This window comes from Podarcis erhardii (assembly GCF_964252035.2).
Source record: "Podarcis erhardii genome assembly, chromosome: 2".
Classification (NCBI taxonomy): Eukaryota; Metazoa; Chordata; class Lepidosauria; order Squamata; family Lacertidae; genus Podarcis; species Podarcis erhardii.
In genome coordinates, this window is record NC_138498.1 from 23,389,908 (window position 1) to 23,416,251 (window position 26,344).

The 26,344-nt window shown below is 41.7% G+C and overlaps 2 protein-coding genes across 12 annotated transcripts in view; one reads left to right on the plus strand and one right to left on the minus strand.

The window, feature by feature from the left end:
• The first annotated feature begins 4,638 nt into the window (after positions 1-4,638).
• LOC309334995 (UPF0450 protein C17orf58 homolog) lies at positions 4,639-25,184 on the plus strand. Its single transcript, XM_081849859.1, has 6 exons — positions 4,639-4,794; positions 11,536-12,144; positions 16,263-16,343; positions 17,303-17,494; positions 18,338-18,524; positions 19,495-25,184. The coding sequence occupies exons 1-6, from the start codon at positions 4,731-4,733 to the stop codon at positions 19,526-19,528; spliced, it is 1,167 nt and encodes a 388-aa protein (XP_081705985.1). The 5' UTR covers positions 4,639-4,730; the 3' UTR covers positions 19,529-25,184.
• Positions 24,357-26,344, minus strand: part of BPTF (bromodomain PHD finger transcription factor) — a 64,349-nt gene continuing 62,361 nt past the window's right edge. For 10 of the 11 annotated variants that reach the window (XM_081849471.1, XM_081849468.1, XM_081849465.1 and 7 more), the window contains one exon: positions 24,357-25,270. In XM_081849471.1, the coding sequence (XP_081705597.1) occupies positions 25,234-25,270 (37 nt within the window). In that variant the 3' untranslated portion in view covers positions 24,357-25,233. Of the gene's footprint in view, positions 25,926-26,344 lie in introns of all 11 variants that reach the window. The other variant, XM_081849466.1, reaches the window with a different exon arrangement.

The window sequence follows — 26,344 nt, forward strand, 5'->3', positions numbered from 1 at the left end:
GTGGGCGTAGACAGGATTTATGTTATGGGGGTAGGCAGGACACCACCTGTCAGTATCTTCTGTCTAGCAGATTCGGAATGAAATGTATCCACAACAGTTGTTTCAAATTACTTTATTTTGACCGGAGGGTTCAGAAAAATCCGTCAAAATCTTTCTACAATCTCTGCTTTGAGTTAAGTATTTATATATATATTCATAAACACATTTTTAGACAAACACAATAACCATTAAACAGCACTACAAGGAATGATGTTTGTTTTATCCATTGCCTTTAGGCATATGCACTTACACATTCAGCATTCAAACATATAACTTAGTGTAACCTCTCCACTGAGGATAAAGAAAGTTTTTTTTATAAACTTGATTTACAAGGGGGTGGGCAGCTGCCTTCTTCCATCCCCCTTCTGGCTATCCCATGAACCTTTCCTCATAGGGGAAGCTTACAATCCCCTTTCACCAAAGTGTCATCACTTTCGGACTGTTGCAGGGTTGCCATATTTCAAAAAGTGGAAGAGAAAATCCACAGTTATTGAGCTTTTTTCTCCCTGTTGCTTTTTTTTTTTTAGTTTTGGCCAAAGGTCTTGGGTTGGTTTTTTGTTTTTTTGCAAAATCGCAAAACAAATTGGGCTATTTTAGCAAAAAGTTACAGGGAACCAGGCAGAGGGCCTTCTTGGCAGTGGCACCCTCCCCATGGAATGCCCTTCCATCAGACAACAGGCAGATAAAAGAATTACACAACTTTCAGGAAACATATGAAAACAGCCCTGTTCAGGGAAGTTTCTAATGTCTGACATTTTATTATTTTTTATATTTTGCTGGAAGGCACCCAGAGTAGCTGGGGAAACTCAGCCAGATGGGTAGGGTATCAACAAAAATAAAACAATAAACGACTCTGCCAGCTCTGCTCTGCCAGCATGAGCTGCCAGACATCCGGATTTCCCCGGACAATAGACACTATCCCTCGCGACCACACCGCTTCCTGCATCTGTATGTCCGGGGAATCCCGGAAGTATGGCGATCCGTCTGAAGACTTGGATAGTGCAAAGCCAGGTTACACACGTCGCTTGTGAAAATCATCCCAAAATATCTAGTCCCGAGGATCGCGGGGTCAAGCGGGAGACCTTCCACGTGTTGACAGGTCCCTCACGTGAGTCGACGCCGTCCCACGGCCAAGCTACGGTAGCCTGACATGCGCAGTAGAGCCTGCGGCTCCGGCGGTGGAGTTAAAGCCAGTCTGAAGCGCGAATCGAGCAGTAACGCAGGGAGGGCGTGGCTTATTGTCTCAGGGGCGGAAGACGAAGTCAGGAGAGGGAGGATGGACGCGGAGTGGGCGGAGCCACGCGTGTCCGGGCGGGGCCCTTAGAATGCGGCGCTCAGCTATTCTTGCCAGGTGACCCAGTGGCCTAATGGATAAGGCATCAGCCTCCGGAGCTGGGGATTGTGGGTTCGAGTCCCATCTGGGTCGTTCCTCGTTTTTGCGGCAAGGCTTTCAAAATTCACCAAGCGCTTCCAAGCAGCTCGGCGATGGCTTTCTGAGCCGCTGTTGCCGCACGCTTTTGCAAGCAGTCGCGCCGTTCCCTGCTGGACGCGGGCGCGGAGGTCTGTGGACCCAGGCTGCGGAAGGTACAGCAAGGGCTTGCAAGCTCTCGTTTGCACGAAAACGAGGGAGAAGTCTGATCAGGCCGGGTGGTGATCGCGCGCATCCTAAACACAACGCGATCTTGCGCCCGGAGAATGTGGGGCTTGAGGCTGCAGCTGCAGACGCCCCATTAAATAAAGTGCATAGTATTGTGAATGGGAATCTAGAAAGCCATTGTGCAAGCAAATATCTGTTTGTTTTTTCGCAACCTGCTCGCGTATTTGCCTTGCCGACTTCTCTTGGGACCACGTATAGGCAGAGCTGCTTCCCTTAACAAGACCTAGAACCAGAGCTGCCGACTTGAATAAAATAATTTGGGGGGGGAGCCCCGCCCCCACCTAAGTGATCACATGACACGCACACTATTTGAATGGCAGTGTTCATCAACTTTTGGGGGGGCAGCCCCCTCTAATATTTTATTGGGGGAGGGGCAAAGGGACCCCAGCCCCTAGGAACTCATAGCTTCCAACATTTCTCCGATGAAAATAAGGACGTCCCATTCTATAATACTATTTATATTATGGACTCTCCTTCCTTGGAGGTCTTTAAACTGAGGTTGGATGGTTATCTGTCATGGATGCTTTAGCTGAGATTCCTGCATTGCAGGGGGTTGGACTAGATAACCCTTGGGTCCCTTCCAACTCTTAAGATTCTATGATATCATCAGCCTTCAAGCTGCCATCCCATTCAGCAAGCAAACTTGCTTTATTGTCACATCTTCACATACTGCTGCTGGATGATCACCTTCCATTTGCCAGTTCACCTACTCCAAAGGGGGGAAAGAGGGGGACAACAGACACTGCTGAATATCACAGCTGTTGCCAGCTGTGTTCTGCTGGGCAGTAGAAAAGGGTTTTCTCCTTGGCCTGCCCTTGTATCCACTCAGCTACCAAATGCTTTTGCGACATCACGAGCAGTCTGCAGCCAATGGCGACAGCTGGGGAGGCATCATCCTAAACCAGTGTTTCCCAAACTTGGGTCTCCCGCTGTTTTTGGACTACAACTCCCATCATCCCTAAACTAGCAAGACCAGTGGTCAGAGATGATGGGAACTGTAGTCCAAAAACAGGTGGACCCACATTTTGGAAACGCTGCTTTAAAGGAACTGGTCTAATCCATTCAAACCTACCACAATTGTGGGTATACCTCTAGTGATTTCAAGTGTTATATGCACACACACACAGAGAGAGTCACACACACAATTTATATATATAGAGAGAGAGAGAAAGAGAGCGCGGAAACATCATAAAACTACATTTTTTGGAGGGATCCTTCCAGGGGCCGTAGGTCAGTGTTGGGCAGGGTCAGAGGCCCAGGGAAATGGAGCAACAACTATTTATCTTGGTACTGTGGGCTCCATTCTGGCTGCACAAAAGGCCAGAGGTTTCCATGGCCCCAACACGTCTCAAGTCAATTTCATCATGCCCCATAAGTAAGTGGTCCTCTGCCTATCTTAGTACCGCTCAACACAGTCACAAGGTGCAGCACACACACAAACCCCATTTGAATGGCAGTGCCTATTGACTTGGGGGCTGGATTTTATTGGGGGGTCCTGAAGGGACCTCGGCCCTTAGGAGTTGCCTCCTATCGGTGTGGGGAATCTTTGACTCTCCAGATGCTGCTGAACAACCACTCTCCTCAGCACCAGCAAGCATGGTCAATGGCCAGGGATGATGGGAGTTGTAGTTCAGCAATGTCTCTGCACCTGGTCTGTTTGGGGAGAGTTCCTGTGGCGTTCCCTTGCTCCTTTCTGCATGGTGCCAGTATTTCATTCTCCTCCTTCTTTCGACTAAACCTCAGTTCAATTAATTTGCTTTTTGTTTTCCCTCTGTTTGCCAAGATAGCTCTTATATCTCCATTTTCTCTCGTCTTCCTCTTTATTCTGTTATTGGCAGCTGGAGGTACACCCCACAGCCCCAATGTTCCTCTTGCCATTCTTCCCATCCTCCAAAATCATGTTTCTACTCCTATATGGCTCCATTCTTCTCTGGCAGACTGTTAAACTGTCACTGGTCTGTTAATAAATCCTTTCATCTCCATAAATGATCTCCCATAGCACTCAGAGGAAGTGGGATAACACTTTCCTTTTTTTTTTTTGCATACGCCCCGTGATTCTAGTCCAAAGTGGTAATGGTTCTTTTTCAATATCTTATTTTTCTTCCTCTCCTGGTGAATCACATTTGATCTCTTATCTCCTTTCAATATTTCTTCAGCAGCAGCCATTAATCACCCCCTGTCTGTATTTCCAATTTTCTTTCCAAGTTTGAATATTGGCTCTGATTGTCTTCCTTCTTCTCTGCCAATCATTAATTATTACGGTTAATTGTAATATCCATTCCAGTTTGGCTTCTGTTTAAATTTTTTTAATGCTTTGGCAGTTTTCTTGATTCTTTTAGTCCCTTTTTTCCTGTCCACCCCTCCCTGAATTATTTCAGGCCCTTGCTGCCATCAGAGGACCATGGTTAGTTGGAGAAAGATGCCCCTTGACAGAATTGCAGAGCCAGGCTGCTCCCAGGAACTGTGCCTTAAAGGTGGCCAAGAGACTGATATTGATTAATTGGAAAAATAAAAGATACGATACCCGTTAATTGACTGTTTGGCATCACACGCAACCTCTGAATGGACTGCTACAGGGCACACACTTAGATAAATATGATAATATCTGGAAGGATTTTATACAAATACACTAAGCCATTAACCTTCACATAAGTATTAAGATAACAAAACTGTACCAATTTCTAGAAGAAAGTGTGGGAATGCTGCATAGTGCATTTTTGCGAATTTTTTTTTTAAATATGTGTCTTTGTTGTTCTTTCCCCCTCCCCTTTACTTTTCTTTTTCTCTGTATTTCTTTTAATGGAAATCACTTCAATAAAATATAAGTAAATAAAACAAACGATGATGATGATAATAATAAAAAAGCTGGGTCTTGCTCCAGGGAGTGACTGATTCCCGTTTCCCCTAAGGATGCCTCTCATTAGCATGAACAGGGGGAAGGGCCAAAAGAGAGAGAAAGGAAGAGAGAGAGAGAGAGAGAGAGAGAGAGAGAGACTCTGGCTGCCTTGGAGTTTGGAAAAAGATTTCCTTCACAATGACATCCCCAGGTCTTTGGCTCCTGGGCTTCGCGTTGGGCTTCCCCTTCAGCTCTGGGGCAGGTAAGGTGTTGCCAGCAGCCGAGGAGGCCCCGCGGGGACAGACACGCACTCACGCGCTTCCCTGCCTGCTGCCCAACTTTCCCCTGCACCAGCTGCAGCCCTTCCCACAGACGCGGAGGGAATTCGCCTCACAGAAAAGTCGTGCAGCTTTTCTGAGCAAAGTTGTGGAGATTTATTATTATTATTATTATTATTATTATTATTATTATTATTAGCCAAAGTTGATGAGCTATTCTTACTATTATGATCCACAGTTATTTAGATTTTTTATTATTATTATTATTGGCCAAAGTTGATGAGCTATTATTATTATTATGATCCACAGTTATTTAGCTTTTTTATTATTATTATTATTATTATTAATGGCCAAAGTTGTTGAGCTTTTATTATTCTTATTTCCCCCCCCCCCAATTATTGAGCTTTATTATTGCAGTATTATTATCACCAATGCTTTTTTCTATTAAAAAAATGTTTAGGGGTACTCTCATTTTGACTCAAGAAAATACCATTTTGTAGTTCAAATCGGGAAAAATAAATACAGTAAATGGACAAAAGTACAAAGATTCACAAAATATTTAGGGGTATGCGTACCCCTGCGTCCCCTCAGAAAAAAAGGACTGATTATTATTGCCCAAAGTTGTGTTATTTAAATTATTATTATTGCTCAAAGTTGTTGAGCTAATAATAATAATAATAATATTCTTGCCCAAGGTTGTTGAGATTTATTATTGTTATTCTTATTGGCCAAAGTTGTTGAGCTATTATTATTATTATCATTGCCCAAAGTTGTTGAGCTGTTATTATTATTATTAGCCCAAAGTTGTTGAGCTTTTATTATTCTTATTCTTATTATTGCCCAAAGTTGTTGAGTTTTATTATTACAGTGGTACCTCGGGTTACATACACTTCAAGTTACATACGCTTCAGGTTACAGACTCCGCTAACCCAGAAATAGTGCTTCAGGTTAAGAACTTTGCTTCAGGATGAGAACAGAAATTGTGCTCCGGCGGCGCGGCAGCAGCAGGAGGCCCCATTAGCTAAAGTGGTGCTTCAGGTTAAGAACAGTTTCAGGTTAAGTACGGACCTCTGGAACAAATTAAGTACGTAACCAGAGGTACCACTGTATTATTATTATTATTAGCCAAAGTTGTTGAGAATGACGTTTTTGAGATATGTTCATGGAAAATCAGCAAAAATGCCAACACAGGTTGCTGTATGTCCAGATTTTCACGGACATACCCCAGATTTCCAGCCAGACACTACTGCCGACTGCAGTATTCCGGCTGCGTCCAGAAGATTCCGGACTTGTGGCAACCCTCAACCCCCCCCCCCGAGCCTTGGGAAGGAACCTTTGCACCTGTGTGCACGCCTGAGGGAGAAAAACCTGTGCACCAGCTTCTGGCCTGTTTGGGATGTTAATTCTGTGTGTGTGTGTGTGTGTGTGTGTGTGTGTATATATATGTGTGTGTGTGTTTTCTGGACTAGCGGCATAGACACATCTAAATTATGGCAATTGGTGAGGTGGTGAGGCAACACTGTAGGGTTGCCATATTTCAAGAAGTAGAAATCCAGACACAAAGAGTTGTTGAGCTTTTTTTGGACACACATACTTCTCGGTTCTGTTTGCGAAAACCCAGACGATTTGCCAATTTAAAATGAAAATCCTTGGGATCCCGGACATGTTCAGGGGGAAAACAGACATATGGCAACCTAGCACAACAGTGGCCTACGGGATAAGCCTTCGAGGGACTATGACCATTTGTTCCTCAGGCTGATGAGAATCCATAAGCCTCCAGAGATAGGAGAGGAAGGGGGGAAAGAAGAAGAGATAGATAAGAGAGAGAGAGAGAATTTGCAAAGGAGCTGCTTGACGCCTTCCCTAGCAACACAGCCTTCAACCGAGTGAGACCACTGGTCCATCTAGCCCAGTGTTATCTGCACTGACTGAATAGCTCAGTTGGTTAATAATAAATCATCATCATCATCATCATCATCATTATCATCCTATTATTTGTACACCCCCCCCATCTGACTGGGTTGTCCCAGTCGCTCTGGGCAGCTTCCAACACACATAAAAAAATAATATAGAACGTGGTGCTGATGATGCCAAGGTTGCAGGTTCTATCCCTGTATGGGGCAGCTGCATATTTTTGCTTTTTAAGGGTGTTAGACTAGATGACCGTCAGGGTCCCTTCCAACTCTATGATTCCAGCGTTTTGGGTGAAGGACATTCCTAGCCTTCCTGGAGATGCCAGGGTTTAAATCTAGCGCCTTCTGTGTGCAAAGCACACTCTGGCAATGAGAGAGCGCCCTTTCCCAGGCTTGTTAATTTAAGCTTTTCAGCCTCCCACCATTTGGAATTCTACATCCTGCATTTCCACTGATAAGCAGTGTGACAAAAACAACCCATTAAGGTTTTTGCTTTGAGTGAAAGAGGAGTCAAACAAATCTGAAACCTGCTTCATCCCGGTTAAATTTTTGCCTCCCTTGTGCTTGGCTAAACTTGCAGTCTTATGCATTCTTACTGGGGAGTGAGCCTCGTTGAACTCTATACAGTGGTACCTCGGGTTACATATGCTTCAGGTTACATACGCTTCAGGTTACAGACTCCACTAACCCAGAACTCGGGTTAAGAACTTTGCTTCAGGATGAGAACAGAAATTGTGCTCCGGCGGCGCGGCAGCAGCAGGAGGCCCCATTAGCTAAAGTGGTGCTTCAGGTTAAGAACAGTTTCAGATTAAGAACGGACCTCCAGAACGAATTAAGTACTTAACCCGAGGTACTACTGTATGAGCAATGCAGGGAGCAAACAATGCAAAGCAGACGGCTGTGCTCCAAGTCACCCATGTGTATTTTATTTAAAATTAATGTATTAAAATTATTCTCACACACAGATCCCTCCTCCTCCTCCTCCTAGTATACATAGCTTAGTGACTATTTTAATATTCTGCAGTTTAAAAATGCTTTTATACAAAATAAAATGTGTGATTCTAGAATGAGGACGACGATACATCGTACACTTTGGGCATTCTTGCACTATGTTCATCAGTTTTGTGCGGGGAGGAGGACTCCAACAGGAAATTTCCCCAAGCCTGGCAGCAGCACTCATAGATCCAGAGCTCCTTCTGATAGAGAAAAGGATCTTGGAGGTCCAGAAAAGTATAAAGCAGAATGCCTGTCTTACATTCTTTAAGGTCAGAATTAGCTAGAGCAGATCAGGCAGAGTGAGTCATTGCACAAGAGGGGAAGAGCTGTAACTGGAAATATAAAAAGATCAACATTCGCCTTTTTATCCTGCCTTTCCTCAAAGGACCTCCAAGCAGCATGCATTATTGGCTACCTCCTGAAACAACAACACACATATAAAAAAAGTTCTGAAGATGCTTTTTTAAAAAAGCGTTTTTAAAAATACATTGAATTTTCCATAAGGCTCACCATCGCCATCTAGTGTCACATTGTATATTGCACTTCAAACATACTTCAAACTTTTTATTTGCAGCTTTATAGCTGAGTCCCTTGTGAGGTTAGGTTAAGCTGAGAGAGAAAGTGACCAGCCCAAGTTCACCCACTGGTCTTTGGAGCTGAGCAGGGATTTGAATCCAGGGCTCCACCTGCCAATACTTTTAAAGCAGTATCATGCTCCTTTAAGCAGTCATGGCTTCTCCCAAAGTATCTTGGTTTAGCAAATGGTGGTTTGCTAAAAGTGCTGAGAGTTGTTCTGAGGCCCCTATTCTCACAGAGCTACTGTTCTCATAGTTCTCTGGGAAGAGGGATTGATTGTTAAACTACCCTGAGAGTGGTAGCTATGGGGGGGGAACAGGGGTCTCCTAGCAATTCGCAGCACCCACAACAAAATACAGTTCCCAGGATTCTTTGGGAGAAACCACAACTGTTTAGTGATAAAACTGAAGAGTCCTAGGCCCCATCTGCACTAAGGAAAGGTCTATGATTCATTAGAACTCCCTGGGATGAGACTGCGGTGAAATCTAAACACATTTTTTTTAAAAAAAGCCATAAAAATGCTTTTTAAAAAGTTTTGAAAAATACATTGAATTTTGCATTGCTCACCTTCGCCATCTAGTGTCACATTTGTATATTGCACTTTGCAGCCCATTTAAAACGCTTTATTTGCAGCTGCGTAGCTGAGTCCTGTGCAACCCTGAACTTTCCTTTTCGCACAGCATGCAGTTGGCTCTTGTGCATATGAACACTTAGCTCCTCTACGGTAAATGGGGCACCCGAGAATATACAGGGAGGAAAATTTTGATGTAAGCACCATCTGATAAAAGTGCAACCCATTACATGACAATCTACCCCTTGGAATCACATGTGATGGGCTAAAAAACAGAAATGGTGGGTCTGTTCAATCAAAGGAGTGCAGGGTGGGGAGAAATGGGCATGGTTAGATGGAAAAGCCACCACTTGGCCTGAAAGGGATTTTCCTCTCCCTTCATGGCAATGTTCTGCCTTTGCTGGCGGTATCAGGGAAATCTTTACTCTCACCAGCTGTGGTCATGGGAAAGAGCATGTCAGTGACGATGTCAACTGGCAAGAGACTTCAGAACTGGAGTTAAATCAGCAGACAGAATCAACAGTGGGAGTTGCGAATATTTGTTTGAGTATCTTATGTGTTATATATATATATAAATTCTCTATATTGACAATCTAAATGTGGGAAAGAAGGGTTGGAATAATGCAGTCACCCACCCACAAACCCACAAACAATCCTGCCGGCGGGGTGGGGGGTGGGAAAGCCCATTCTCCATGGAACCGGCATAAAACCAGGTCTGGGAAGTTGCCCGTTTTGTATCGCCAGCTTGTGGCAGTAACAAAATACAACTGAGAGCTCACCATCGTTGGTTTTTTTAGCTTCCATTAGTAAAAAGGTCAAACCTCCCTAATAAACTTTCCTCCTATTCAGCTGCTAAGAAATAGGCCGCCTGCTATTATAATTGTGCATATTTTTTAAAAAAACACAGTTGCTTATCTACGTGGGAAGGTTGAGTTAAATTACTTGTATGAAGTATTTTGAATTCAAGGTTGTTAATATGTCCAATCAGAGAGTTAACTTGACTGTGGATAAACCAGTTTCAAAGCTTAAACTGCGCTGTTATTTGCAAGCTGAAAGGGGAATACATAAAAGTTGGTTTTGGAGACTGAGAATCCCAGAACTGAAGGTGAGGTGTTAAGCATTCCTTCTCGGAAATCGATCCAAGCAATGAATGGGGCTTCTGAATAAACACAGTTAGGATCAGATTGTAATTTGTAACAAACGGCAGATGGGTCATTATATTTCGGTTTTTAGGGTTCTCAGACAACTGCCTTTGCATCTTGGGGATCTAAATCTTAGGTAGAAGAATTATTCATCAATATGCAGAGCTGGTGACAGGGCTTAAGCAGAGCAGACGACATTGTCAACAGAGCTTCCTGTGGATGGGAAAATCAAATAGCCATGTTTGTCAGGGACTTTTAAACAATCGGACCAGGATGCAATGTGAACCCTGCTCCCCGGATGCTCCCTGGACATTCAGCATTCTTTTTTTAGAGAGGAGTTTGTTTATAAATCGTGCTTTTAATTTGTAACGAAAACAGGGGGGGAAATAATTCTAGGTTTCCATGCTTCCGCTTGTCCACAGCTGGGTTTTCTTTTTTTAAAGCACACAACGCAATACATTGTTCTGCAGCGCTTGAGGCCTGAACTGGAAAGATGCTCGGCCAGCCTAACAGTTTCACCACAGTAGCAATTTAAAGTTATATGGAGGCTCTAAACAGGCTCCCCCAGTCTTGTGCTCCACTGTTGTCCAACTCCAGGGCCCTTGAGCATTGGTACTGCTGCCTGTGGATGATGGGAGTTGTTGATCTGGAGACCCCAGATTAGAGAAGATTGCTCTAGGGCGGGAGAAAATAGACAAATGCCATTGAGTTTCTTCAGTGGCATTCATGGATAGGGTAGTGTTTTAGGAACTAGAAGCTGGCACAATATCAAATGTGGCTGCTGAGACCTGAGGACAGCTGCCCTGATGTAGCAGCTGCCACTCAGTCCTGTTCTTCCAATGAGGTCCCTGACCAAAATACGGCACACAAGGAGAAAGAGGAGGAGGAAAAGGCCGGCTAAGAAGTGGCTGGTCTCCTTATGATTTGATTGTATGATTTGCATTTATTATTATTGTTATTATTTATTGAATTTATATACCGCCCTATACCCGGAGGTTTACCAGATCCTTCAGAGGTAGCAGGACCATTTCAGCGGTCTACAGTGGTACCTCTGGTTACGTACTTAATTTGTTCCGGAGGTCCGTTCTTAACCTGAAACTGTTCTTAACCTGAAGCTCCACTTTAGCTAATGGGGCCTCCCGCTGCTTCCGCGCTGCAATTTCTGTTCTCATCCTGAAGCAAAGTTCTTAACACGAGGTACTATTTCTGGGTTAGCGGAGTCTGTAACCTGAAGCGTCTGTAACCCGAGGTACCACTGTACAAACGTACCGCATGTAAAATGCTTAAAGGCAAATGCAAAGGAGCAGGGTAATCCCACGAACATCCATGAATCCCCCTTAACATCCCATTAGTCACCAACTTTGACTTCCACTAGGAAACTTAAATAAACACAGTTGTGCTCTTCTCCCATAGTACGTTAAGGCCTTGCCATAGAAGGGAAGAGTGATTGCTGCACCCATGGAACTTGGATAGTTGATCGAGTTGCATTTTAACCCGTCCCTCCCTCTCTCTCTCTCTCAAATGCAGGGCCCCTGCCATATGCTGGAAAGTCTATCCAGCCGTTCAGCAAAGACATGTATGGGTCCATTGGCTCCACACCAAGCCAGAGTAAGTCTCCACTAGGAGGCGGCAGCACTGAGGACCAGACGCTGCCTCCAGAAGACCTGGGGAAAGGGAAAGCCGAACAGACACACCTGCTGTCCCGGGACAAGAAGAAAAAGGTCAAATATTCAGTAGAGAACCACACAGGTTTAAGGAAGGAGCCCATTCAGGATGCCAAGGGCTTCCCTTCCGAGAGCCGCCAGGAGAGCATTCTCCCCGCCATTAACTTCAGTCAAACAAACCGAATGCACACGGATAGGCTGCAACTGAAAGCAGCCAACAGCATCTCTGCCTACTTCCGGCCCCCTGCCTATTCCCATCGCCAGGGTAGATTGCTGGCAGAAGCTCACCCTTTCAAGAACGCAGGGTCAAGCCCTGGGCAACGTTCTGGAAGTTTGGATCACCTCCATCGGCCTGGCAAGATCAATCCCTATGACAAGCCCAGCCGTTCGCTCGGAAATGGCACCGATCCCTCTTGGCTCACAAACCGACAGGCATCAAGCTTGCCGTATCACCACAGTGTCTCAAAGAACGGTAAGGAAGCAGGGCTTTGCTGCTCACCTTAAGTCCATTTACAGTTTTAGGCGGCAATCCTAAACCCGCCCACACTAGTTTGGGAGTGCCACTGATTTTACTGGTGCCTACTTCCAAATAAGGGATGCGGGTGGCTCACCACAGAGCCTAGGACTTGCCGATCAGAAGGTCGGCGGTTCAAATCCCCATGATAGGGTGAGCTCCCGTTGCTCGGTCCCTGCTCCTGCCAACCTAGCAGTTCAAAAGCATGTCAAAGTGCGAGTAGATAAATAGGTACCACTCCGATGGGAAGGTAAACGGCGTTTCCGTGCGCTGCTTTGGTTCGTCAGAAGCGGCTTAGTCATGCTGGCCACATGACCCGAAAGCTGTACGCCGGCTCCCTTGGCCAATAAAGCGAGATGAGCGCCGCAACCCCAGAGTCGGCCACGACTGGACCTAATGGTCAGGGGTCCCTTTACCTTTTTTACTTCCAAATAAGCATATGTACGATCAGGTTTTTAAGCTCAGAAGGTTGTGAGCCTTAATCGGACCTCCCATGTAAAACAGCTCATTCATTTTCAGTTTATTCTATTGGATAATAGCGGCTTCGTTTTCCCTAGCATTTAAATACCATGCACAATATATCCCACTGCAAGTAGTACGTATCTTGGTAGCATCCACCACTCCCAGTAGCAAATGCTGTAGTAAACGCTGATCAAATTAATGCTTTAAAATAGCCAGAGTAGTAAGTATACAAGCCGCTCGCTTCCTGCTTTTCATTTCAAAATAGCTGCGTGAACCCAGTACAGATCTGATCGTACCCCACATACTTATGCATTTGTCAGCTTAAGGCCCATTTATTTTTGCAGGCCTTCGGAGCATAGCAGGAGCTGTCTATTTGTCTAGGACTCAGCTATCCAGCTGCAAATAAAACATTTTAAGTGTGCCTTACGTGCAATATACAATGTGACACTAGATGGCAATTTCTGTGCACTCTGGTTTCTGTCATGGTGTCCCATTGTGCTAGAAGCAGTTTAGTCATGCTGGCCACATGACCTGGAAAGCTGTCTGCGGACAAATGCCTTCTCCCTCTGCCTGAAGAGCGAGATGAGTGCCACAACCCCAGAGTTGCCTTTGAGTGGACTTAACCATCCAGGGGTCCTTTACCTTTACGATTGCACAGGTAAACCATCAGGAAAACGAAACAGAGAATCTATATATGCAGCTGTGCTTGTTTGCTGTTAGCTTTCTGCCAGACAATGCAAGGCTTGAACACAGCCAACTAAGCTAATGGCTTCGAAAGGTCTGAGAAAGAATGAAATTGGCAAGGCTGACAATGGAGCAAATGAATGAAAAAACAACAACTAGTTGTTAAATACATGATGACACGGGATTTGCTTCTTGACAAAGGTGTCTTGGCAGGCAACAAGCTTTACAATTACAACAGACAATTGAAAATTCATCTTGTTTTCTAAAACATATATTACCAGGAGAAATGAACTCTGGCTTGAATCCTGATGTTTTTTCTGTTAATGGAACAGAGCTCGTGGTACATAATACATTTCTACCCTCTACAGCCCCCTGCACTGTTTGTATATCTGGTCCCAGGGACCGGGCAACTATTGAGATTGGAGCAAGATGTTCCACAAAGTTCTGTAGGTGGTGGAAATCGCTTCCCTCCTGTGCGAATGGAGGAACAACTTACATTTATGTGAAATTCAATGAATAATTAAGAAGTCGAAAACAAACTTCATTGGGGAAGGGAGGGAAACCAACCAGAATCATGCTGCAATTGTTTAGTTCATATGCAAATTAAACATATGGATTTGGCAATTAATATGGGCTCAAGGTTTAGGAACAAAGTCTATTCTTGGTTTCAGCCTTTTGATAAGTGTTCTGTTAGGCATTTGAAAGTATTGTAAGGGTACAGTATTATATATATATATATATATATATTCCAAATTTTTTATTAGTTTTCACAGTATTATAAACAAACAAACAAACACACAAAACAAACAAACATAAATCATAGCCTTATTGAAAATTACAGTTATTAACTTTGTTAAGTGACTTCCTCGCTTCCCCTTGGTTGAATTTCATTGCATGTCCTTTTAATGTTTTCCAAATCCCAATTTTTATGAAATTTAACTTAAACATTAACATCCTTAGATCTTCACCTTATGGAATTAAACATATTAATTCATCACTTAACATAAATAAAATCCTAAGCCCATTAAGTATCTGCAAGCTGTTTGCAGTTAGTTTAACTTAGCAAATTTAACTAAATAATCATTAAATTTATTCCACTCTTCCTGATACTCCTCCTCCTGGTCGCGGACTCTTCCTGTTAGGTCGGCTAGCTCCGAAAAATCCATCATCTTCATCTGCCATTCTTCTATTGTTAGTAATTCTTGGGTTTTCCACTTTTTAGCTAACAAAATACGAGCAGCAGTTGTGGGATACAAAAATAATTTAACATCTTTCTTGGGCAATTCCAAACCTGTTATTCCAAGAAGAAAGGCCTCTGGTTTCTTTATAAATGTATATTTCAACATTTTTTTTCAATTCATTATAAATCTTTTCCCGGAAGTCTTTCACCTTGGGACAGGTCCACCACATATAATAAAAGGTTCCTTCCTTTTCTTTACATTTCCAACATATATTGTCACAATTATGATATATCTTTGCTAATTTTACAGGAGTCAAATACCATCTATACATTATTTTCATTATATTTTCCTTTAACAAAGTACATGCGGTGAACTTGACCCCTTTCTTCCACAATCTTTCCCAATCCTCAAACATATTATATCCTACATCTCTTGCCCAATCTATCATCACAGATTTAACTTGTTCATCTTTTGTATGCCACTCCAACAATAACTTGTACATTTTAGATAAATTTTTACCTTTAGTATCCAACAACTCCATCTCCAACTTAAATTTTTCAAAAGCAAAACCATTTTTCTTATCCAATTTATACAATTCATTGAATTTATACAATTCATTCAGTGATAAACGGTACAGTATTATAAGCACTGAATAGCCACGGCCCCTGCTCTGGAAAAGCTGAAGCTGAACAAATTACTGCAGTGATTTCTTAATATGTTTTTTAAGCCGGAAAAGCAGCTGAAAATCTTAGTACAGGTACTACTTCTGGGTTAGCGGAGTCTGTAACCTGAAGTGTTTCTAACCTAAAGCGTTTGTAACCCAAGGTACCATTGTATCACTTTGAAAATGCTCACATACCCCTTAATTTTCTGTGTGTAGTTCGTGTGTAGTCTGTGAAATGACTCAACTGTAGCTATTTAAACACATTCAAAGTTCTGAAGGGACTGTGGAATCATAGAATTGTAGAGCTGTAAGGGACCCCAGATATCATCTAGTCCAGCGGATTCTCTTCCTCAGCTTCCCACCCCTCCCTCCATCCCTACAGAATTTCTTACTCACACCCACAGGGGATCTTATCTTTTGCTCCACTGGGGAAAGCCACTGCAGCCTCTCCGGATTCTCCAACTCCCCTCTCCCTGTAAATGAGCCTTCTTTGGCTTCATGGGGAAAGGGGAAGGACGAAGCTCGCAGCTGCCACTCACTTTTTCATCTTTCTCTTCGGCTAAAGACCAGACATGCTGGGAGTCTCAATGATGTTCCTCTCCAGGCTTCAGCCTGGGCAGAAACCCTGCCTAGAAACCTTTAAAGTTCGCTTTTCAACTCAAGTTTCTCTGCTGTGTGAGATCTGTTGCATTTGGGTCTTATGAATGCATCTGCACACATGAGAGTTTTTGTTTGTTCCAATATTTTTTTTGAGAGAGAGAAAAAATCCAATTAGTGCATCAGGTCAGCATTCTGATATCACAACAGGAGGTACTGGAAGTTTGGTGGCTGCTAGAACACCCTAGGAAAACGAATGTCTTTAGAGCCATTAACAAACTGGTCTGCTCCACTGCTTAGTTATAGAATCATAGAGTTGGAAGAGACCACAAGGGCCATCGAGTCCAAACCCCTGCCAAGCAGGAAACACCATCAGAGCACTCCTGACATATGGTTGCTTGGGTAAGACGGGCTTCCATCCCTTCCTGCTACGGAGCTGCTCAGTGTTAACTTTCTGTATATCCATGGGACTCTTGTTCTTGCTCTAGATGCTGACAATACAGAGGTGTGCCTGACAGACTGCAGGAGGGAACATGAAGAGGTGGAGGCATTCTGTAGCAGCGAATTCGGTAAGATCACCCAGCTCCAACTAAATCAGTCATACTTCGGTTACATACAAGTCTTACTTCAGGCTTGGGGCAATTTCAGCAACTGTTTTCTAGCACTCCCAAAAGAGTTTTCTTTCCACCCAAGAGAGGAGTTGTCCCTCTTTCCAGAGTCAGGGCTAGCACAAGCCTCCAACTTACTTGAATGTTAACGTTTTAGTTTTATCATTGCCATTGATAACATTATTGTCAACCCCCAAAGGGCAGAGTAGAAATATAGAAACACATGGAAATACATTTCAAAGTACTCAGTAGTAGTTTTTTTCTCTGTGCATGTTCTTACAAAGTGCTCCTTGACATGCTTTTACTTTTGACCACCTAAGATACCACGGGAACCCCTGGGTTTCCGTGAAATGCCCCAGGGGGTCAGGGGCCCCATCTCTTTGCCTTCCCCCAACTAATTTTTTTGTCATTTTTGCATGGAAATATCACAAATATTATGGTCTGGTTTTTAGCATACCTAAAATCCTTTGCTTGTTAGGGGCTACCCCACAATTTTGCAACGTTAGTGCTGTTTGGATCTTTATCCAGCGTGGGTACTGTAAAATGGCTTCATTTCTTCAGCAGATGGGAAGGTCATATCGAGACAGAAATCTGTTGTATTTGTGGTTTGCAGAGGGTGCAATTTATCAGGCTGTATTTTTGAATACCCACATATTCAAAAAACTTTTTCCCCCAGGTCGGCCTCATATTTTACTATGAATAATGTATTCAGTTGTTGAATTAAACTCACCAATTGTAAATTTTCGTTAGTTCTAACTTTGACATTTTAATTAGTTTTTATGCTGTTTTTTATTGTGGTGAGCACTGTGCAGCGAACTTATATTGAAAAATAGTTTATAGAGTGTTACAAGCAGCTTCAAACAATTGAAAAATTAGTACCGGCTAGCTATCAATTACGTGCTCCTCTCTTTTTTTAAAAGTGGTGAATGGGATTGTTCATGATGTCATCATGGTTCATAAAGGAGCGAGTTTGGTGACACTGTTGGTGAGCAGCAATGGACTGTACAAGATAAATCGCCTGTACTTCACCCCTGATGGCTTCTTCTTACGAGTTCATATGATGGTTGTGGATACCTTGAACTGCAGTAAACCCTGTCCGGACTTTAAACTTGGTAATGTACCACAGCCTTTTCTCTTCTAACTCAGCCCAAGTTAGCAGGGCCAGGCAAGAAGAGAGAAAAGAATAAAATGCAGAAACAATGTGTTAATTTTTGCTAAAGAAACTTCCCTAGTTCTTTTACAACAGTGTTTTCTGAACTTGGATCTCCAGCTGTTTTTCAGACTACAATTCCCATCATCCCTGACCACTGGTCCTGTTAGCTAGGGATGATGGGAGTTGTAGTCCCAAAACAGCTGGAGACCCAAGTTTGGGAAACCCTGCCAGAAAGACAGGAAGCTGCCTTATAGTAACTCTCCAGGGTTTCAGACATATTTCTCTCCTTGATCTACCTGGAAATAGATACCTGCAACCTTCTGCATGCAATGCAGATGTTCTTGCACCGAGCTACTTAACATTCCCGCCACAACATTCAAAAGCCACTCAAGTTGTGTATACAGTATTTTAGATTTTAATTACACCAATAGGTGGTTGTTGTTTTTTTTAAAAGTGTGAGGTTTCTATTTTCCCAAAGCTTCTTGAGTTAATCAAACCGAGCTTGTTGCATATGGGATTAGGTAATGAACAACAAATGGCCCTTGCAGTTATGGTCCCCTGGCCTCAGCTAATGCCATTTTGGCAAGTTAGACACAAGTGCTATTAATATGGGGTCCCACAACTCGGGTTTTAAACAGGAAGATGGAATACTGCTGAAGACTTGGTTGGCGATGCCAACCTCTCAGGCATTAATTAGCCTTATAATCAAGTTAACTGTAAAATGCAGAACCTCAAAATGTCCCCTGCACCACGTTCACTGCCGAACATCCAGAAGGCACCCATGATGCTTGCTGTTTTGCAGGAAGCAGATACATAATGATGGGTCAGATCTACCACAGGAGAAGACAGCTGCCGGCAGTTCTGCAAGAGCATGTCAGAGGGCACCTGAGGCCAGGAGACGGGCTGCTTTGGAGGGGCAACAGCTACATGAAAAGGTTCAACAGAAGGCGGCATCAGAAAGTTCAACAGGCAGCTCACACCAAATGTGGGTGAGGATGTACAGCTCCTCTGGGACTGAAGCAGGTTTGCAGCTGTTAATTAGAAGCAGCCATGGCTTTTCCAGCTTCTCTGGAAAAAAGAGTGGTGGGAGGTTTTTTGTTTCTTTTGCTGTGGCACCCTAGTGACTAACCAGGTTATTGAGACATGAGCTTTCATTGGCTTCAGTAATCTACCAGCCAACACAAAATCCACAACAAACCTGTTTGCATCTCAAGATTGAGCTGCGGTTCTGGAATTCACTACTGTTCATGGTCAACGCATGCTTTGAGTTTCTTACTCCCTTTCCTGTTTATAATGTACTTTCACAATGGTATTTCTACCCGTCTCTAACCATAGTCCCTTCAGTGGATTACATATTTCATCAAAACTAATTATTTTCATCTCCTGGGCAAGTTTCTACAGGTGCAAATCAACATGACAAGAACAGTTCTAAGCTGAAAATGATGAAACGTGATAATATAGGCACACTTGCTTCTTACCAGGCATCTTCCAGGTTGTGGTCCTGAATAATTTCATTCTCAGTTCTTAAAATTAAATCAAGTTTAGGCATCTAGCTATTCCAATTAGCTCGCCTGCTATGTACTTTGCTTGATCAAAACTACGATTTGTTATTATCCAAACTCTGCAATAAACAGCATAGGAAATGCAAGCAGTCTACAAAGACCTCTCAAACGGAAAATCAAATGATGGCTGAAGTTGCCAGCAATATGCATGCTTCCATGAGAAACCAACAGTTTTGGGCATTAATATTGGGGAGTTCACGTTCTTAAAATATGATACATTCTTTGGCACGTTCAGAAATGCATGTGATTAAAAATAAACGTATAGAATTTTAGCTACAAGTAAACCTGCTTATGGAATTGGGCTTTCCCAATTTCACATCCCCACTATAGTACTTTGGAGAGTGGGTTTTTAGCACAAGCCATGCCATTATTTACCTTCCTTTTTGCTTGTTGACAGAAATAATTTATGGTGGGAGTTTCTGCTGACCTGAGAGTACACAAAGCTTATGCAGTCATATTCATCCTCAAGTTCAAATTTAATAGCCACGAACTAAGCAGAACATTGGGTGAATGTTGTAGTTCTCAGGCCAGAAGGTAAGTGTCTTCTGTTAATAGATATTTCCCCCCAGGCAATTGTACAAAGAAATTAGGCACATATAAATCATAAGCAAAAATGCAAAGAGTTACCTGCTTTGGGGGCAGTTTCACAACTGATCTCACAAAGGCAACTGCCTTATGTAGAAAACAATGCATTCAAACATTTTGAGGAAACATTGAGAGTTGATAACTGAATGTTTCGAGAAAACTAGGCCTATGTTCTCAACAACAGCAATGTCTCCAAAATGTAGTTACTATTAAGAGAAAGCAATATTGTTATCAGAATGGTCCAATTTAGTAACAGGGCATATGTATGCAATGGGAAAAAATGCAGCTCTTCGGCTCAAGTTTCAGAAGGAAAAAAAAAGAAAGATGAGAGATGGAAAGGGAAAATGGAAGGCTTCATAAGCACTCTCTGCCATTGTAGGGTTTTGGTGTTTTTTAAAAAAGCTCTGACTGGAATTACCTAGGAGAGCTGCAACCTTATACCAACAAAACAATTCAGAAATGTCTCCTCGTTAGATCTGTCATGATTTCATAACAGGTTAATGCATTTTATTAATGGAAGGAAAGGAGTTGGTTCAGATTGTATGGGTAAATGGCACACTTACAATCAAGATGTCAGAATTGAATTTTTTCCAGGATATCTTGAATGAAGGCATTTTATTTTGTCAAAAGGAGACTTCCTGGCAGCAGCCCAGACCAGTGGGAGGACAGGGGGCAGCCTGCATACAACTATTCCCTACATTTATTCCATTAGACTATTTTCTATAATTAACTCAAATCTAAATTCCTACGATGCCAGATTTCTTCCATTACCAGCGGAAAGGATGAGCTGTTATAGGACCAGTGTAGTTTTGAAACTTGCTTCCTAGAAAAGACGAATACCTATTTTGATTATATCAGTATGAGGTAGCTATTAATGTACCTGTATTAAACTAATGATAAAAAATGATGTTCAGAGACCCTCTTAATTGTTTTGCAGAGCTTGCTGCTTTGGAGAGCTTAGTTCTACTTCCATGGCATTTTATTATTATTGTGTGTGAGAGAGAGGTCTTTCCTAAAGCCTCATGACTTCATGACAGAGGTGAGATTTGAACTGGGGATTTCCTGTAAGGCAAGCGCTTTGTACAATCCTATACACTAAAAACACTTAGTACCGGTAAATCCTCTAGGACAGACTTTTGAGTATACACGTTTAAGATGTGTGTATCTTATTCCTAACATTTAAACACTCCGATAAGGATTAGTGCTACATATACTGGTGAAAGCAGACTTGGAGGTGAAGAGAATAACATTAAAATGCATCAATAGCTGGTGAACTCAAACCCCTTGCTTTATCTGAAATGTTTGGCTTTTGTGTGTGTTTATTTTCTTTGGAAATGCAACTCAACAGATTCCTTGTTTACAATACTCTGCTATGTAAACTTGTAAAAGCATCCGAAACTCCACATGTACTTCTTCCCAGCAGTTTTGAAAATGCTGTTTTGCATGATGTGGTAAGAACAGGTAAACTCCCCTCATTTCTGCCTCTCGATTCCTGTTATGAGTCAGAAAAAGAAAGGAGTGACATCTCTGTCCATATCGGCCTCTGTAAATTTCTTTGGAGAGTAGTATCCCCCTTTTAACAGTATTAGTTACCTTCCTACATAGTCAGACTAATATGTCTAATGGTACATGTCATCAAAAACTATGGTGAAATATAGTTGCTTTTCTTCCTTGCTTTTAGCGTATTGTCATGAGATAAATACTTGAAAACACTGGCTGCATTTCAGCTTAGGTTTGTTCCCTTTCTGTGAAAAAGACAACTCTGGTTGTACTTAAACTTACCTTTTGCCTCCCAGCAGTATCTAGATTGGATTCTTGTCCCCACAGTAACTAGTTCACTTTGGGTGTGTTTACATAGTATGTTCTTCCAAGATGTAACCACTTCTACCTGCTGCGGGACTGTGCACTGAGAAAAGGAGCTAGCATACTATCCAAAGTTCATGACACAGTAGTTATATTTATTATGAGTAAAACCCCACCAAATGCCATTAATAAAACTCTGGAAAATGTTCCTGCGGATTTACATGCCAATTACTAAGAAGAGAATTACTTCAAAGTAAAATAAAATTTAGAAGTGCTGTTGATGTGAAATCAAAAGTAAGTCGTGCTCCACTAAATGTAACAGAACAATGGCTGCCTCTGGATGTAATGCTAAACCATGATTTAGAACTAAAAGGACAAGCCTAGCCTCCTCCTGGGCTCTCCTGCCATGCAGCTAAGGTTTTAAATTAACCAAGGCTTCATGTGTTGTCCAAACCAAGGATCATGGTTTAACACTAATTGTGCTTACCTTCAAAACTAAGAACTGCAAACCGTGGGTTACGAAGTGGGCCTGTTTAACCATAAAGGTAAAGGGACCCCTGACCATTAGGTCCAATCATGGCCGACTCTGGGGTTGAGGCACTCATCTCACTTTATTGGCCGAGGGAGCTGGCGTACAGCATCCAGGTCATGTGGCCACCATGACTAAACCGCTTCTGGCGAACCAGAGCAGCGCACGGAAACGCCGTTTGCCTTCCCGCCGGAGTGCTACCTATTTATCTACTTGCACTTTGACGTGCTTTCGAACTGCTAGGTTGGCAGGAGCAGGGACCGACATAGTTTGTGTGAAATTATGACCCTCGGGTTAACATTGATCCAGAGTTAACTATAAGCAGAAGCAAAAGCTTCTAAATTTCTGCTCTCAGCCATGTGGAAAGGTACATGGTAGCCCAGGAGGCTAGGCTTATTCTCAAAGCTCTAAAACATGATTTAGTGCTATGTCTGAATGCAGTCAACCTTTGAGATTGGTAAAATAAAATGGTTGACTATGCAACTTAAAACATGTATTTTTGTTTAAAAAAATGTTTAAGAGACCAGTTGCATATGGTCATTGCTTACAGTGATCATTCATTAAAATCCACTAAATGTTGTGTTTTGCCACAGTGGTAGAAATGTTCTGCAGCTGTTCAAAGCCAAACCATTCCAACTTGAGACTCCATAAATAGGCCCTAACCCGTCACAAAACAAAGCACCTAATGAGAAGCTTTTGAACTCCATTTAGACATGGAACACCAAATCCTTCAATTTGACTGAGGAGCTGCGATTAAAAAGGGACCTCAGCTGGCTCATTTTACATAATACCCATGTTAAAGAGATATGTCTCAGTAAGTGAACATACATTCTGGAGTTTTAATAATGCACTGAGATGTTCGGAAACAAATCAAATATTCTGCACATTGTTTCATTAAAAAAAACTGAGTAAAGTATAATTTTCTTTATTCCTTTTACAGAAGTGGTATTTAAAATGTACACACATTACACTGGCTCATAAATAAAACTTTTTCAAAAAAACCCAAAAAACCTAAAAATTACCATAGTAGTTACAGCTAAGAATTGTCTTCATATATTACAAAGCAGTAGGAAAAATGATGAGGCTTGGTAAAAAGTGTATGAAAGTAGCATTTTCCTCATTTCATAATTATTTATATGAAAAATTCCCCCAAGAATTACCGCACAGTATGGCAATGCCAAGTGCTACATATGTTATTTTAAACAACTGATGTTTCATTAGGAATTCCACCAAATCTGATGTCCAACAACATTCCTTTATTTGTCTAAGATGAAATGCCCTATTATGTACAAAAAAGTTATTCTTCAGCTTGTCACAATTTGTTAAAAACAGTGCTCTATTGCCTACGGGTAAGAAAGTTCATTTCTCAACATTTTTTTTTTCAGTGTCAGCCATATGTACGAATAATACAGAAATATTGTGAAGAGACAATATCTGTAGGATTAAGGATGAAAATTCTCCTGTTTTTATAAACATAATGCATACAATATGTAGCATATTTTTTTGTAAAAAGTCCTAAGACAACATAGCCTAAAACACAAATACTCTTTTTTTCCTATCTTCTAAGAAGCATAAATGGATGCTCTTTTCACAATGAACAATTAACTTCCTTTTGATTTCACATTGGTTAAAATGACAGCATCTATATACAAAAGCGAAGACTTTCGTAGAGAAAATTAACCCCAAAGTATTTGTACACCTGAGCCTGTACTTAGTAAGAAAATTGTGGTTGATCGCAATGTCTAAGAAAGTAACAGAAAAGGTTCTTGCATAGCAGGGTGAAGTTAAACCCAAGGAAAGCTTATCCATAATCAGATAAATTTCAGATCACAGAAGGGCAAAATTGTGAATTAGTGCAAAATCTAGTTAACACAGGTGTAGAGCTACCAAAACCAACTGCTGCTGGTTTATAATATACATATTTAAACTGTCATCAACAGCAGGTGTGATTGGTTGGAAAAGCAATTTTTAAAAAATCTGCAAAGCCTCTCTTTCTGTTGGCTTTCATCTTTTTACACACCTTTCCTAGTAAAGAAGCCACAAAAATGAAACACAGTTTTGAGACCGTTATTTATCCTGACATGATCTTTTGCTCCATGTTATCTCACTTTGCAATGGACAATGACAACTCTTACGCAACTCCTTCATCATCAAGGCAAAAGTTGTGGCACCACAGTAGAATTTTATTACATTTGATTAAACATAAGGAAAACCACACTGAGGGGTTAGTCCACCTTCCTACTTTTCCCTTCCATACTATCTCAGGATTGTTACAGTTCAGAACAAACCTCCAAAACCTCACGAACAGGTTAGCAAACATTCAAAAGACACCTACATCTGTGGAGAGAACAATGATCTCCATTTATTTTGTTTCATATACATCCATATTTTGAATTTTTAATACAAAAAGGAGAAGGGGAAAAAAATTAAAATCTGACAAATGTTTACAAACAAGATACCTTCGAATAGATTTTACTCGTATCAGTCCGGTGCAGAGTAAATGACAAATTGTACTGTTATATTCAAGGCAACAAAGTCTGTAGTACATGACCACTTAGCCCAACTTTTATGCAAGCTTAATTGTTTTCTTCTACCATGAACGATAAACTCATTGTTGATTCCCAGTTTGTTTGTGCACATGTGTACATAGCAGCTCCTTTCATAGAAAGAAAAGACATTTAGAGGTCATCTTGTACTTTTAGCTACAGGAACCATGGTAAGATACAGAATGGGTTACATTTAACCAGAGCTGGGGCTTATAAGAAAGAAAGAAAAAGCTGACAAATGAGGGCAGCAATAAAAAAGCGTCCTTTTGCAACAATAAATAAATACAGTCAAAACTTCTCTGTGTGGACTTTAAACCAGCTTCTTCACTGAAGAACAGATGTGGCATTTCTATGGGGTTAGGACTCGACCCCATTTTACTGTATCTTGTTTTCTCTCGCTTGTTTTCCTCTCTCGTCCTTTAATAAAACGTTTTCCTGTTTCTGTCACAATTTGATCTTGACAAGAAAACGATGCTGCTGAATTTCATTCTTTTGTCCTTTGGACAAAATCAAGCCAAGAATATAATCTGATGTGACTGATAAAAATGCAGTTTACATCAAGACTTGTCAGGACGCCCTGACTTAAAAACCTCTGGCTTTTCCAATTAAAAAATTAAAATAAAATTCAGACAACCAGATTCTTGCTCTTTGTGTTAGGGTAACACGTGGAACTTTAAGAAGTTGTAGACTGCAGTTTGTTGTTATGAGACCTGCAGAATGCAGAAAAGGGGAACAATTAAGCACCCTTCATTTAAAGAGATCTCAGTTGTTTCAAGTGGATGCCAAGGGCCTGTCAGTCAGCTGGAAAGGCAGCCATGCTGCTGTTCCCCTTCATCTTTCGTAGGCAAACACCATATACACCATCTACATAACCACTTTCAGTTGTGTATAAAAGCACATGATGTTCAATGGAAATATAAAAATAATAATCCAGAAATGTCACATGATACTCAGAGTGAGGTACATATTATATGTAGCCAATTTACATTCCTTTGGGAGGTGTTTAGAGAAAAGTATATTTATTGGCAGAACATGAATTTAAAATATCACATTTTGGTTAGAATTCATCAAAACCTCTTTTGGGAGTTTTTTTTTTTTTTTTATTAAAACTGATTATTACATAGCTTCCACTGCTATTACTGGACTTCATTTTGACACAGTATTCAAAGAACGGATCATTTTATTTTCTGACATAGCTGCTAGCCAACGGCAGCTTCCACATTAAAGCGCAGTTTAAAAGCGAACAGCAAGTATGGATTTGTTTTTGTTTTAAAAAAGTGATTTAATGACATGGTACAATGAAAAAGTAAGCCAAACATCCAGTTCTGATTCCAGTTAGAAAGGTCAGACTAAAGTTATCACAATCTGCAAAAAAAGAACATGGGTGGTGTAAATGAAGCAGCAATGGGAGTCACAACCAAACAGTAAGTGCTGGTAACAAAATAAAGGATGAGACAAAACTAATGACAATCTGAATGGGTGTCAACTCAACTGCTGCTTTCCGCTCATGTTACTATTGCCTTATTTTGGCCTTGCTGGAAAACTACCGCGAATGAAATGCAAGAGCACCTACAGATACACTAAGAATCAGGGAGCAACACTGCTGCGGCAGAAGTAGACCTTCTTAACCTTTGCGCTACTGATCTTTAAAGCAACAGAGGAAGGGCTGGAGCAGACACAGACAACATCGCTGAGAATCACCCTCATTCCCCACTAAAAGTGACTCTCATTCTCCTGAAACCAGGAACTCTCCACAAATTTCTTCACTAGGGGGAAACCAAGCG

Bases quoted from the DNA above. Each gene is read 5' to 3' on its own strand.
- LOC309334995 (XM_081849859.1), top strand. From the start codon at position 4,731: ATGACATCCCCAGGTCTTTGGCTCCTGGGCTTCGCGTTGGGCTTCCCC. The intron at 4,795-11,535 runs GTAAGGTGTTGC...TCTCAAATGCAG, and splicing joins CCCCTTCAGCTCTGGGGCAG to GGCCCCTGCCATATGCTGGA. The intron at 18,525-19,494 runs GTGAGGATGTAC...GCTTGTTGACAG, and splicing joins GCAGCTCACACCAAATGTGG to AAATAATTTATGGTGGGAGT.